The sequence below is a fragment of the Microtus pennsylvanicus genome, chromosome 14, assembly GCF_037038515.1.
Source record: "Microtus pennsylvanicus isolate mMicPen1 chromosome 14, mMicPen1.hap1, whole genome shotgun sequence".
NCBI classification, from domain to species: domain Eukaryota; kingdom Metazoa; phylum Chordata; class Mammalia; order Rodentia; family Cricetidae; genus Microtus; species Microtus pennsylvanicus.
In genome coordinates, this window is record NC_134592.1 from 73,133,190 (window position 1) to 73,147,310 (window position 14,121).

Below are 14,121 nucleotides of genomic sequence, written 5' to 3' on the forward strand. Positions count from 1 at the left end.
GGCAGCGTCCTGGCGCTTCGACTCCGCCCCTATTCGAGTTCAGTCACGTGACGCGCCTAGCGGTCACCACAACGACCACCACCACCTCCTCCTCCTTTTCCTCCTCCTCCCCCTTCTCTTCCTCCTCCTCTTCCTCCTCTTCCTCCTCCTCCAGCCCTCTCTCCGGGTACCTCGCGCACACCCTCCCACCCTAGAACAACGTCCTTCCAGGGTCTTCCGTGGTGCAGAAGCGCAGGTGTGGCGGGCAGTCATCCAGGGCACATGCTCTTGTGGGACGAGTGTCAACCCTTTCATCGACCGAGGCTGGACATAGTTGGTACCTGTCGCTGCACCCGGCTCTGTGCGTGTTGGTCGGAGGATGAGGCTTTAAATGATAAGAAGACCGGATTCACCGATAAAAGAACGTCTGCAGTTCTGAGAGCCCTAAAAAGCATTTTCCTGAGGAGCGCCCTGCAGGGATGCTCTGGCTCCCGGCAGGAGGCCTCAGCTTAAGGATTCTGAACTTTTCCCACCTTTAACGCTTTTCAAGTGGGACTTTAATATATAGGTATATAAATCCAACTACAGTTCTTTGAAGTCAGGTGTGGTGGTGCAGGCGTGTATACCCAAGCAGCTGGGGGTGGGGGTCGAATCTGGCCTGGGATACACGACCCTGCCTCAGAAAACCAAAGCAAACTAACCAAAAACAAAATGAAACACTTTACTGTGCATTAACAATGAAAGCAAATTTGTGTACTGATGCACATATGTGTGCTTGCTTATTTTTACTTGAAGAATTAAATGTCAGCTGAATGCTCACTACCGCAAGACATGGAGCATCTTCACCGTTTTTCAGAGTTGATGGTATTTCGATTTTATGATTGTCAAACCCGAGAATGCTGCTTCACAGAAATACATAATACAAAACAGCTGACTTATGTTTAGGGCCATTCCAGAGATGCTGGAAATTATTTTCCCCCCAAGTCAAAACCTCAATTAATGATTTTATTTTATTCTATAAAATTCAAGGCAGCAAATTTCGGACTAGGATATAGCTCAGTGGTACAGCATGTCAAGACGCAAGGTTAGATCCTCAGCACTGCAAAACCAACAGCAGCAACCAGAAACTAAACAAAACCAAAAGGCCCCATTTAAGAGGGCTGGGGGTGTGGACCAGTGACTGTACACTGGTCTAGCGTGAGCTGAGCTAGTGGGAGCTCTGGACTGACAGCTGGAGAACCTACATGGCACTAAACTAGACCCTCTGCATGTGGGTGATAGTTGTGTGGCTGGGGCAGTCTGTGTGGCCACTGGCAGTAGGGGCAGGATTTATCCCGAGTGATTGAACTGGCTTTTTGGAGCCTATTCTCTTTGGAGGGATACCTTGCTCAGCCTAGATATAAGGGAGGGCCTTGGTCCTGCCTCAAAGTGATGTGTCAGATTTGTTGACACCCCATGGGAAGCCTTATCCTCTCTGAGGAGTGGATGGGACTGGGATGGGGGAGGTGGGGAGAGCAGGAGGAGGAAAGGGAGTGGGAATTGGGACTGGAAAGTGTTTAAAAAAAACACAATGAATTAAATTAATAACGACAAAAAAAGCTCCGTTTTCTGTCCTCTGAAACCTAGATTATTGCAACATGGCCTTGCTGACTTCCTTCCTGGTTGTTATTTTCGGTTCCAACAAGTCTCTTCGGCTTTCTGCACAATGTCGTGAATCTAGACCAGGTATGAGTCTTCTTTCTCAAGCCTGTCTGGAAACCATGTTCCAGGGAAGTGTCCAGGCGCCACCTAGTGGACAGAGCTGTCACTGCTGTCTGCCGGGCCGGACCTGGCTTCCAGGCTTCTGTAGTTAACCTCAGAGCACCTGGTAAAACTTTATATAAATGGGACCATAGAGTGTGTGGCGGTGTCTCTTTCCACTCGCCATGCCCAGATATATTCAAAACTCATTACAGGTATCACCGGTTCCTTCTCTTTATGGCTGAGTAGGACCCGGCCGTACAGATAAGTTCCATTCATCTGCTGATGGGAATGTGGGTTGTCTCACTTTGGGGGGTATTACAAATAAAGCTGCTTACAGATCTTTGTGTGGGTATATCGCTTAGTATTTGAGGAGCAAACACTTAGGGATGAGACAAGAGGCAGCCTGCGGGGGGGGGCGGAGAGATGGCAGGAGAGTGGTTAAGAATCCAAGTTTGACTCCCAACACTCTGCCCTTTAACCCCATCTCCAGGGGATCTGATACCCCTGGGCTCCCCAGGTCTCTGAACTCACTGGCACACACATGCACATACTTTAAAATAAAAAAATAACAATAAAGAAAACAAGGAGAGAGAGAGAGAGAGAGAGAGAGAGAGAGAGAGAGAGAGAGAGAGAGAGAGAGAGAGAGAGAGAGAGAGAGACTTAATCTGACATTAGTAATTGCTTTCGCGGGTTATTGAAGTGGATAGCCAGGACGGATCTGCACTTGTGAGCTGTGTGTGGGTGAGGTGGGAAGCGTACCGCCACTCCTGGGTGTGGACCTGCAGGGTCTCCACCTGAACACACCCTGGGTCTCGTTGGGAGGCTTCTGCAAACGTCGAGAAATCTGATGAAATGACCTTGGGGTCATGGATACAGAACTGCTCTAGGGAGCTCAGTTTGTTAACTGCTCTCTAGATGGTTCTAGAGCTAAGAGACCAACCATCCTGATTCTATCAAGAGCCTCTCAGTCCTGAACTGCAGAAATCGTCAGGCAAGCCGGAGCCTTGCTCCGCCTATTTGCGCTCCACTGGGCTGTGACGTCAGGCTGACTGACAGGAGATCCTAGAGCGGCCAGTTACTGCTGTGTGTGGAGAGAGGAGCCCTGTGAAACAGGAGTCAGGACAGAGTCGGTCAGAGTGGGCTGTGGCCGCTTCTTCTGGTTTTGTTTTAACCAGTAGCAAATCAGCGATGCCCCAGCTTGGAGTTTTGGTTATTAAAAGGGAACAGGTGTGGGCTGGAGAGTACTTGCTACTTTTGCTGATGGTCTAGGTCTGTTTCCCAAGACCATGGAGGCTCACGACCTTTTTAACTCCAGTTTCAGAAGATCCAGCGCCCTCTTCTGGCCTCTGTCGTTAATTGGCACACCCAAAAGTGCACTTAAATGCGTGCAGGCAAATTGCTCATACACATAAAAAATAAATCCATCTTTTTAAACGTAGAAAGGGGTATTGGGGATGTGTCTCAGTGGCAGAGCACTTGCCTAGACGCCTGGGATAGATTTCCACCATAGAAGAAAAGGAGAGAAAAAGAGCTCACAGCCGCCCTCCTATGCTCTCTCTGCCTCCCAGGTTCTGGGGTGATGAGGATGTGATCCCAAACCTGACACATTCAGTCAGTACCAGCTAAGGCAGAGCATTCACTATTAATATTACGTCTCCATGTTTTTATCTGGGAGCTGGTTGGCGCCCCAAAGGAAACACCAACTCCACCCAAGCCTCACCTTTTCAGAATTTTAAAGTTACCCCGAAAGGCAAATTAGGAGTTCCGTTACAATGGATTGCTCACGGTTTCTGGAAAAAGTCTCACAGTGTCAGTGATAATCTCTGCAATTTCACAATGCCACTGGAAAGCGTCCAAGAAAGATCACGTTTAAATCAATCTGACACACTGGTGTGTGTGTGTGTTCATGTGGTTGCAATTGCTAATGTGGTGGCTATCCCCCTTTTAAGTTATTACATTTATTTGTGAGCATGTATGTAGGTGCATGCCTCTAGACACAGGTGGAGGTCAGCTTCTACTGGTAGCCTAGGTGCTGAACTCGGGTTTGGGCTGGGTAGTACAGGCCTTTATCTCATGCACCACCTAATTAGGCCCCCTCTTAAATAATTTTTTGGACTGCTGTTAATTAAACCAAGGACCTTGTGTATGCTAAGCAAACATTCTTCTCTTCCACTCAGCCCCTATGCAGGCCTTCAAAGCTGAATCAGGCACTGTACCCTGATAATCAGAGAGGTGAGATTAGCACCCCTCCCTCTCTGTGCTGGAGACGGAACCATGGCCTTGGATGTGCCACACAGACATTCTATTGCTAAGCCACACGGCCAGTTCTAATGCCTTTAAATGTCATTACGATGCAGGCATATGTATCTTATCCAAATTAGAGAGAATCCAAACAATACGGATTAGCTGTAATACACTCATGTTTGTTTATTTATTTCGGAGTTTGAAGACAGGGTCTCCGGTAGCTCAGGCTTGTATCAAATTTCTACGCAGCCAAAGGTGATCTTGATCTGATCTGCCTGCTTCTGCTTCCCAAGTGTTGGGAGTCCAGGTTTGCGTCTGCAGAATTCTACAGAAGAACTTCCGATGAGAAGAGACAGTCCTGTATCGCCCCACATTTTACCTCCAGCCCAAGGTTTCTGAGCCAGGTAGTAAAACCCTCAGGGTCCCACTTCCCTTGTCCGGAATGGAACCCTCTAGTGTGCTGAGGGCCCTGGAAGGGGAAAGTGGGCAACCATTGGCAGCAAGTGGGGGGCGAGCTGTGCTGGTGTTGGTGGGGCCACTGCAGGTCTAACCATCTCATAGGCGACCTTCAACCCTCCGTTCGAGTTTCAAAACAAGTGTTTCACAACCTCCTCTGTTGCACGTCCCAGCTCAGGGAAACCACAGGAGAACACAGGCATCTGGTCAGTGTTCCCCTCCAACCACACTATAACTTTGTACTTTCTGTTGAGACAACAATCACTCCAAAGCTGCCCTCTCTCTCTCTCTCTCTCTCTCTCTCTCTCTCTCTCTCTCTCTCTCTCTCTCTCTGTGTGTGTGTGTGTGTGTGTGTGTGTGTGTAAAATTTTAAATTTAAGAGTGCCCAGGAAAATGAAGATGCCTTCAGTCTATAACCTGATAAATATTTCACAGATGAATAGATCCATTTAACGAGCATTCAGGTCAAGCAAGCTCCGGAGCATCCCCCCCCCCCCCCCCCCCCCCCCCCCCGCTCTCCAGACATCTCCCCTGTGTGCCCCCAAAGGTAACAGCTATCATATAAATCAGTGTGTTTGTATTCACGGCCTTAATTCACCAAGGTTACTTTGAATGCCAATTCATTAATTAAAATGTTAAACAATACTGGGCTCAGCGTGGGCCTGCAGGTGAGCTGGGGCTGGAGGCACCGCTGTGGGTACGTCCTGCAGCAGCCAGCCAGTCTTCTGCTCAATGCTGTATTCCTGGGCTATACACAGTGGTCTCAGGGTATCAAGCTGGACCGAACCGAAAGCCTTGTAAAATTGGAAAAACACACGTCTCATCCTTTCCAGTAGAGAAGCCTGAGGGTTGGGCTGGAGATGGAGCTCAGAGGCAGAACACTTGCCGAGCGTGCACAGGTCCCTGCGTTCCATTCCCAGCTCCACAAATAAATGAAGATCCCAAGTCTCCATTGATTTCTTTCCCCTGAGAGAGACTCTGCTTTGTCCTAGCCCAAGGATGTTCCAGAATTGTTATCCCCTTTCCCCACTCCCTGGGGCAGCATCTGGATTATTCAGGAACCTAGAAGATATGGGGAGGGCATGAATCTTTTAACGAAAAGATTGCTGGAAATCAGCCAGGAAGTAGATGAGAGAAAATGAAATCTTATTCAAATGTGTGCACTCCACAGCAGCCTCCTCCACAGTGCTTCCTCGGGCTGCAGAGGAAGCAGGCGCTTTTGCGATGATAGTGTTGAACTTAAAACACAGTAAAATATTTGAAGGAGAAACGAGAAACTCAGAGAGCTCCATAATTGTTTTACATTAAGAGCACCTTCCCAATGCTAATGACCTCAGTTCAGATTTGCCTTTTGAGTTGTCTTGGTAACCTCGACACCTCCAAGCTTCTGGCAAATGTCCCAAGGTGATTTTGGAAAGATTCACACTTGTATGGGACTAATTTGGTTTGGGGGCCTTCATTTCTTTCACATCTTCTCATTGACTCTTCTAGTTCAATGGAGGACAGTGATGCAATGAACAGAAATTAAACTTGAACGTTCTTCCCTGTGCGATTAGTTCAGGTCACGATTAATAAAAACTCAGACACAGGAACTGGAGTTCAGCCTGAAAGTCAGCAAAGCAAAATAGCCAGCCACAGGTTCTCACCTCGACCTCAGTCTGAAATGGCGATCCTGGAGTCTCAGAACGAACTGTGAGTGAGAGCTGTCTCCTCCTGTCATATCCCTCTCTAGGGTTGGGATTCAGGGTGTGCACCACTACCACCCGGTTTCTATGGCAACCTAGTGTGTGATCACTGCCTGGTCTGTAAAACTCATCAGCTGTTTTACTCCCTGAACTTTGGGCACGCTTTATTTATTAAAATATAAATGAAACATCAGCACACTGATCCCAGCAAAGCTGCTGCTGCCCTAGACTAAGCCCAACCAGAGCGAGAACACAAGAAACAACTCGTTAAGCAAGCAGCTATTGCCTCATGTGGAGTGTCAGGAGAGAGGAAAATATTTGAGCCAAGTGAACTGCAAAAGCCCAAGTAAAGCGGCCACACGACACATCAAACTTCAACAAAAACACTGGTAGGAGCAGAAAGGCTTAGGAGAACTGTGGGGGTAGAGGTGATTTCTCCAGGAAGTGCAATGTTAAGAACACAGAAGTTGAAGGGAACATACGTGTGGCTGTCAGCAGTGAGCTGCAGGCTGGTGGGGCCTCACCCAACCTCCTCTGCTGCTCACTGGGACCATTCTGAATCAACCAATCAGCTGGGCTTGTGAGATGGGGCAAGGGTTTTCACCAAGCCTGAGGGCCTGAATCCAACCTTCAGAACTCACGTGGGGATGGGAGAAAACTAACGTCCGCAAGCTATCCTCTGATCTATAAATATAGCAAATAAATAAATGCTATAAATAAGGAAAAAGTGGAAATGGTAAGTCGTGATCTGGAGGTGCCTGCTTCTAGAGTGCTTGCCTATCACGAACAAAGCCCTGGATTCCATCCCCAGCATTGTGTAAACCTGGAGGAGCAGCCAGGGCTCTCAAGTGCTGAGCCATCTCCCCAGACCCTGGAAGTTTTGATTCTACTTCCCTAGTTGTCACTGTTTGGGACACACTCCACCACTGATGTGGCAGCCCTCAGTTCCCTAGTCACTGTACTTTTCTGCCTAGGCCACGGTTGAGAACCCGCATGCCATGTCCAACGCCAAAGTCTGCCTGTCATCAGCTGAACGCAAACTTCCTTCTAGCAAACGAAAAAGTTGGGCTGTTCCAAAAGGCTCTGTCTCCATGGCAATCATGTTCACCTTACAAGGATGACACAGTCTAGGTGTCCTCTTTCCCCACTGACTTTTCTCTGTGCTCATCTAACCCTGGCCTGTTGTGTGCCTGGCACCGTATCTCCTCCAGCTGCGCGACCGTGGAGGCCGTGGGTGGGGGGTGGCGGAGCCATCTTCTCTGCCTCAGCAACATCTCTCTCTCTCTCTCCCATTCCCCACTGCCTCGGCAACATCTCTCTCTCCCGTTCCCACTCCCTCGCCTGCTTAAGATTCTAGTGGCATCTCCTTCCCTGAAAAACAAAACACTCCCATCTTTTCTGCCCCAGCCTCAAACTCCCTTTGTGCCTTCTAACCTCGCTAGGATATTTGTGCTCCTATAGAACACCCTTGCTTGGAGCTGGGCGCAGTGGCGTACGCCTTTAATCCCAGCACTAGGGAAGCAGAGACAGGTGGATCTCTAAGCTTTAGGCCAGCCTGGTCAACAGAGCTAGATCCAGGACAGCCAGGGCTACACAGAGAAACCCTGTCTCAAAAGCAAAACATAACAAAAACAGACAGTGTTGGGAGCAGTGAGACCCCAGATCCTGAATTTCTTGTAATCCCCTGATCTGAGTGCCTACAGCTGTTCTGAGCACGAGACCTTCAGGAGTTCCTGATGGCAGGAGAGTGGTTTCTGTTGGGTTTGGTTGGGGCGTGGCTATCTATATAATCTGCCCCTGAACACAATAAAGGGGGCATTCTTGGGGAATTCAAGGATGACCCCTGTTGCTGTCTCTCTGTCTGTGTGTGTCTGTGTATTTTAACCTCCAGCCCCCTTGCTCGTGAATTGGGTGCCAGCACACAGAGCAGAACATGGGGGCGCTGTGCGCGACAGACAAAACCGAACCACGGTCCAGCATCCAGGCTTTCCTCTTCTCCGCTTCTACTGAGTTTGCTTCTTCTCTGCTTTGTCTTCACGTTCTTTCCGGGTTTGAGATTCTCAGTCTCCAGTGTCTGCTTTCTCTCCTTATATTCTGTCAACTCTTTCAAGTAACCACAACCACACCTGTAGCTCTACATAACACTGACCTCCCAAGCCAATGCCTTCAGTTTAGACTGGCTGAGAGCCTCGGCAGTGTGGACTCCATGCTGCGTGTGTGTGCGTGTGTGTGTGTGTGTGTGTGGTATGGTGTGTGGTGTGGAGAGGTGTGTGGTGTGGTATGTGTGTGGGGCCGTGTGTGTGTGTGTGTGTGTGTGTAGCTGACAGAGCTCCTACTCAGAAGAACCCAGATGAACTCCCGTACACAGAGAGACGTCTCCCACTGAAAAAGAACAGTTTGTCCCTAAGTCAGGGAAGGAAGGAAGAGCTGCGGCCAACGAGGCCAAAGCAAAGGTGAACTGGGAGTAAATATAGTGTACAACAATGCAAAGAAAGCCTTTGGTTTTTAAAGTTCTGTTTTGTATGTGCGTGTTTACTTCCATGAAGAAAACTCTATCCGCTAAGGTCTGAGCTGCTGCGTCAAGAGGGCATGGAGAGGACGGGCTGGCGCAGTGAGTACAGTGATTGTCACACAGGTCTGACGACACAAAGGATGGGCTGGCGCAGTGAGTACAGTGATTGTCACACAGGTCTGACGACACAAAGGATGGGCTGGCGCAGTGAGTACAGTGATTGTCACACAGGTCTGGACGGGCTGGCGCAGTGAGTACAGTGATTGTCACACAGGTCTGACGACACAGCGCTCATCTCCTGCAGCCTCATAAACAGCGGTGCTCATGGTTCCTGCTGGGGACAGAGGCAGGGGATCCCTGGGGCTTGCTGGCCAGCAACACTACCCAAGCAGCAAGCTCCAGATCAGTAAGAGACTGTCTCAAAACGTAAGATGGAGGAGCAACTTAGAGATCCATCCCCAGTCTCTCGTCCCTCTGTTCAGCAGACTGGGAATCTACGCCTTAGCCCACCCTGCACTCTGACAAAGCAGCAATGAAGCTAGGGGCTCCTCTTCCTTGAGCACTGCAGACATCACTTGGGTCTCTTAGCCTTTGTTTCTAAGAGTGTGACATCAGTTTAAAAAGATCACTATTTTGTAGTAATTAAGAGTGTATTCAAACTTGCACCCTAGGCTCACATGTAAACCTTTATGTCCTTTCAAATAGAGGCAGCCCAAACTTGAGCGCCTTGGGGGTATGGTGATGCGTGCTGGTAATCTCAACTCGTGAGAGGAGGCAGCAGAATCCGTTCATCCTTAGCCTGGGCCATAGGACACCATGTCGTAACCCCCACCCTGAAAAAATCCTCTGCATATTCTTTGAGGTTCTGCCCCTACCTCTGAGCCCACCATGGGAGCCATGGGACAGTTCCAGAAGGGGCTGTCATTTGCATTGTTGACAGCTTCCTGGATAGGCATACCTGCAAGGGCCTGGATGGTTTCAAAGGTGTGCTGAAGTGAAAAATGAAGATTTGGGCTTTCATTTTGCACGTGGTTCTTCTGCACTAGGTAAACACTGAACCGCTTTCAGAGGCTACTTCAGTGACAAGCGGGACTCACAGCTTCTGACAGGAAACGCCATTCCTGCAGCCACAACAAAGCCCTTTCTCCCTTAGGTTTTCACCGCTGAAGAAACAGAGTCTGCACCCAACATGCTTCCTGTGAAAGTTTTCACTAGCTGAGCAAGTCCTAGTCAGCATTGTCTGCAATGCACCTAACCCATCATTTCTCTTTATAGATATTATTATTATTATTATCCTGGGGCCACAAGACCACCTCAGCCTCCAAGGCAGGGTCTCACTCTGCAGCTCAGGCTGTCCCGGAACTCACAGAGATCCTCCTGCCACTACCTCCTGAGTGCCACTAGACCTGGCCTCTCTTTTGGTCTCTTGCAGTGGCTTACACAGGATGCCCTAGACAGCAGGTGCTGTGCTACTTCAGGGGAGCAGAGGGCTCCACATGGCTACCCAAATCCCTTCAAAGCCCAACTCTGCCAGCACTTAGGTGACCTGGTCCTTTCTTCTGTCTCTCTGCCTCTGTTCCACCAATAAGAGACTCACGAGGCTTTTCCTGCCTCCGGAGACTTCTGCCTTCTACCTTTTCCTCATAGGGAGCTCCCAGCATGGAGAACGCCTCCATGTTAGACCAGCTTCTGTCGTCATTTTCTCTCCCCCGTAGCTCGGTCCTTCCCCAGCACAGCATTTGCTACAATCTGTGATTATACTCTGGATCGTGTGTTAATTTGCTTTCTGACTGAGCTGCCTCTAGAAAATAGAAAATGTCTTGTTGGAGAAAAAGAAGAGCATAGTTCAGGGGCAGGCACAGAGGTGTTCCTGCAAAGATTTGTTCAGTGAGTTCACCGTCTTCCACCGCATCCTCTCCTGTCATCAATGTCCTCCCGGAAGGGCTGTTCTAAAGAGAATACCTCCATTCACAAGGAAAACAAAACATAGTCTCATAAAATTTATAAAAGCCAGGAGACTTTGTTTTTACAAACATATAAATTATTTTATTTACAAAGCCATGTTACAAAAAAAAAAAAAGCAAAAAAAAAAAAAATACAATCGTTCAGTGGAGAAAAGCTTCCAGACCTGGTGCAGACCACAGCAGGATCACAGATACAGTTTCGTTCTTTCTTTGAAAACCTGTAAGCCATAGAGTTACTATTTACACCTACTTCGGACATGTATTTGCTTACAACGTCACAGGCATGGAATGGATTCTATCTGATAGTGCTAATCCGTAAAGGTGCGGGACGATGGAGGGAAATGCTTAGTGTTACAAAATGCGGATCATAGAAAAGAAACCCACGCCACGAGTGTGGCCTTGGTTGAGTAGGATCGGACATGCTCTCTTCAAAATTCCTCTGGAAAAGCTTCTAAAATTGGTTAGTAGGAAAGGACAAATGGACAGGTGCAAATTCTAGTCTGTGCAACAATGGTTATTTAATTCACCCCATGACTGACCAGCTACATAAAACCCACAGAGTTTCGTTAAAGTGCCATGGGCTGACGGCATAACAAAATATAAGGTGTAAATAGAAAATTTCCTTTTTTCCTTTTTTGTTTTTTTTTAAACAAGAGTTCACTGAGAATCAGCAATAATAGAATACGCTGTATAAACTATTTCCTACAAAGGCTGATCAGCGTTATTTACAGTTGGTACATTGATACAAAAGAAGGCATACAAGTTATCCAACTCGATTTTTTGATTTTTAAATTTTATATGGCTGACAGGTCTATGTGGAGGCTGAGACGAGTCAGGAGCTCCTCAGGCAGACAGGGGTGTGAGCAGCCAAGGGGCCGAGACGGAAGGCTGAGTGGGGTGTGGGGAACAGAAAGACCGGAAGGGACGACTCTCCTGATGCGGTAGGTGTTGGTCCAGTGGAATCCATGAGAACAAACACAGGAAATCTTTTCTTTGCATTCCATTAGTTTTTTTCCTAGCTACAAGCATTTTTTAAAATACATCAAAACGTAAACCCAGGGCTAACTGTGAACGAAGAGATACCGGGGTTTTTCCCTTTTTGCTCAGTTTTCTGGAATTGTCCTCACCTTTTGGTCAAAGCGGTCTCTCAAGAAAGTAAGCAGCATTAGGTGGAGAGCCTCTTTATTGCGGCTTCCGGTGCAAGACCCAGGGCGGACCTTGCTGAAGCCTGCGTGCTCCCTCCAACTCTGTGAAGTCGCGGTTCCTCGGAAGCAGCATGTCACCTCTCAACCTTCGGTTTCCCTCTCTGAATAGAAGAGTTTAGGGGCCAGAGGCTTATTTTGTTGCTGAGACTTGTTTTGTTTTTAATCCCGCAAGTTTTACAACTCAAAATAAATTATGTATTTATATTTATATTTATATATATATATAAAACAAGACATCTAAAACCGAACAAGACAAAAATTGTGCAAAAATAACAAAGATATATACACACTTTTGAGTCTGAAGAAATGTACAATAAAAACATAATTCAAAGAACATTTTAAAAATATAAACATTGCTCAAACTTTCCGAAGTTTCATATTGTTTCTGAAACTATTCTGGTCAGTTAGCTCTGTAATATAGTAAAACATAAATTATTACAAAATTAACACTATAAAAATTTACTTTAAGAATATCTTCTAAACTTTTTTTCAATGGATCTAACCTTGTTTATAATTTCTTAAACATTTATAAGTCTTAAAATCTGCCTTAACCTTAAAAAACAACAAATATCCCCCAAACAAAAAAGTAACAATCACCCCTTAAATTTGCAGCCCCCCCCCACCCGATGTAAATTGACCAGCATATAAGTGCACTTTTAACACTGGAGAAATAAAAACGAAATAACCCAACCAATGTCCTGGTGCTTAACGTCAACCCCGACTTAAAAAAAATCTTCATTTTCTATTTAAAAATTTAAGAATCCTGTAAGAAACACTGTCAGTGCAAGTCCAGTGACGGACATCACTCCTTTCTCCTTTCTCCTTCTGTCTTTGCAGATTCCAACTCTGTGGTGAGACTTAACATTAGTCTGATCTTTGGGTTGGGAGAAGAGGAATGGGAAGGGCTTCTTTGGGGAGGGACAGGGGTGTGCCCAGAGGCGAAACTAGCATTCACTTCTGATTTCAGGATGGCACAGGCGGGTGTCTGGCAGATCAAAGCCGGAGTACCTGTTCCGTGTACCAAACTCTCTTTCTCATTCCCCATTGGAGCTGCTGTTTCTTTCAAGACTCCAACATGAAGGGCTTAATAGCCGTGGTGCTCCGGTGCCTCCCTGCCCACGCCTCTTCTCTATCTCTGGCTGGTCTGTCTGAGTTGGAGCCCCTGAGGATGGAGGGCAAGCTTATCTAGGGTGTGGGTTTGCAACCAGTAATAGTTCTTATTCCCACAAGGAGTTTGGCACAAAACCTCCATGCAACCAGACTTGTCTCTGGAGGACCCTTCCTGACCCCAGAACCTTCCTGATATCTCAAGAATTTTCAGGAGCTATGGTCACAGTGCCACCTTATGAAGTGACTTCCCTAGGTCCTGTGGGCTTTCTGTCTCTGGCTGACCCAGCTTTAGGAAACTGTGCACTGGGCCCTACTTGGTACGGACTCTTCAGAGTATATTACAGACAAGCTCTGACCATCACAATCATTGGGTTCCACCATCTCAGGTCCCTTCTACCCTTTTACCCTTCTACCTGACCTGGTGAATCTTTTCTGCACAGCTGGGCCTTGGCATTGAGTAAGCCACACCATGAAAGGGCCACTGACCTCACTCTAGTGGCTGGCATTTGGCTCTGGACAAGGAGAGCTGCGGAAGGTCCACTCCCACCCCACAGTGCACCTCCAAGCACAGGCTCCTCCCCAGCGTGTGGTCCAGAGCTGCCGATGGGTGGGAGCTAGCAGCTTCTGATGGCCTCCGGAGCACAGTGACCCAGAGGTGGAGAGGAAGGGCAGGGTGGGAAAGGACTCGGGAGAGCGTGAGCTCTGCAAGCGCTAAAAGTTCAAGAGCTTCCGTGGGTGCCAACCTGGAACCGGAACCCGGAACTGGAACCGACAGTTTGCACCTCTGTGCTCAGGAGCAAAATGACGGTGCACTAGCAGCATCAGGAGGAAGGGGGTAACCCCGAATGTGGAAGAATGTATAAGACATGACAAGTGAAAACAGAGAAAACACTGTTTCTGTAAATCTCACATTCAGGCTCTTTTGCCTTTTCTTTCTTTCTTTCTTTCTTTCTTTCTTTCTTTCTTTCTTTCTTTCTTTCTTTCTTTCTTTCATTCAACTAAAAATCCATGTTAAATAAAAGAATTAGAAGAAGAAATGCCAGAGCCACAAGCAGCGTCCAGGAATCACTCCCCCCTCAGACCTCCCTTCTCCCGACTTAGTCTCCTGGGAAGGATGTCCACCGGGACTGGTTGGAAGTGGCTTCACCATCTTGTTAGGGAAGAGTCCTTATCCTGCCCATTCTGCTTGTGTTCTTCTAGGAAAGAAAAAGAAAAAAATGTGT

At 47.6% G+C, this 14,121-nt stretch overlaps 1 protein-coding gene across 9 annotated transcripts in view; it reads right to left on the minus strand.

Moving 5' to 3' along the window:
- Positions 1-10,644: 10,644 nt before the first annotated feature.
- Positions 10,645-14,121, minus strand: part of Atxn7l1 (ataxin 7 like 1) — a 214,293-nt gene continuing 210,816 nt past the window's right edge. For 5 of the 9 annotated variants that reach the window (XM_075948686.1, XM_075948690.1, XM_075948689.1 and 2 more), the window contains one exon: positions 12,192-14,094. In XM_075948686.1, the coding sequence (XP_075804801.1) occupies positions 14,053-14,094 (42 nt within the window). In that variant the 3' untranslated portion in view covers positions 12,192-14,052. Of the gene's footprint in view, positions 11,355-12,191; positions 14,095-14,121 lie in introns of those variants that run through there. The other 4 variants (XM_075948691.1, XM_075948684.1, XR_012907774.1 and 1 more) reach the window with 3 other exon arrangements.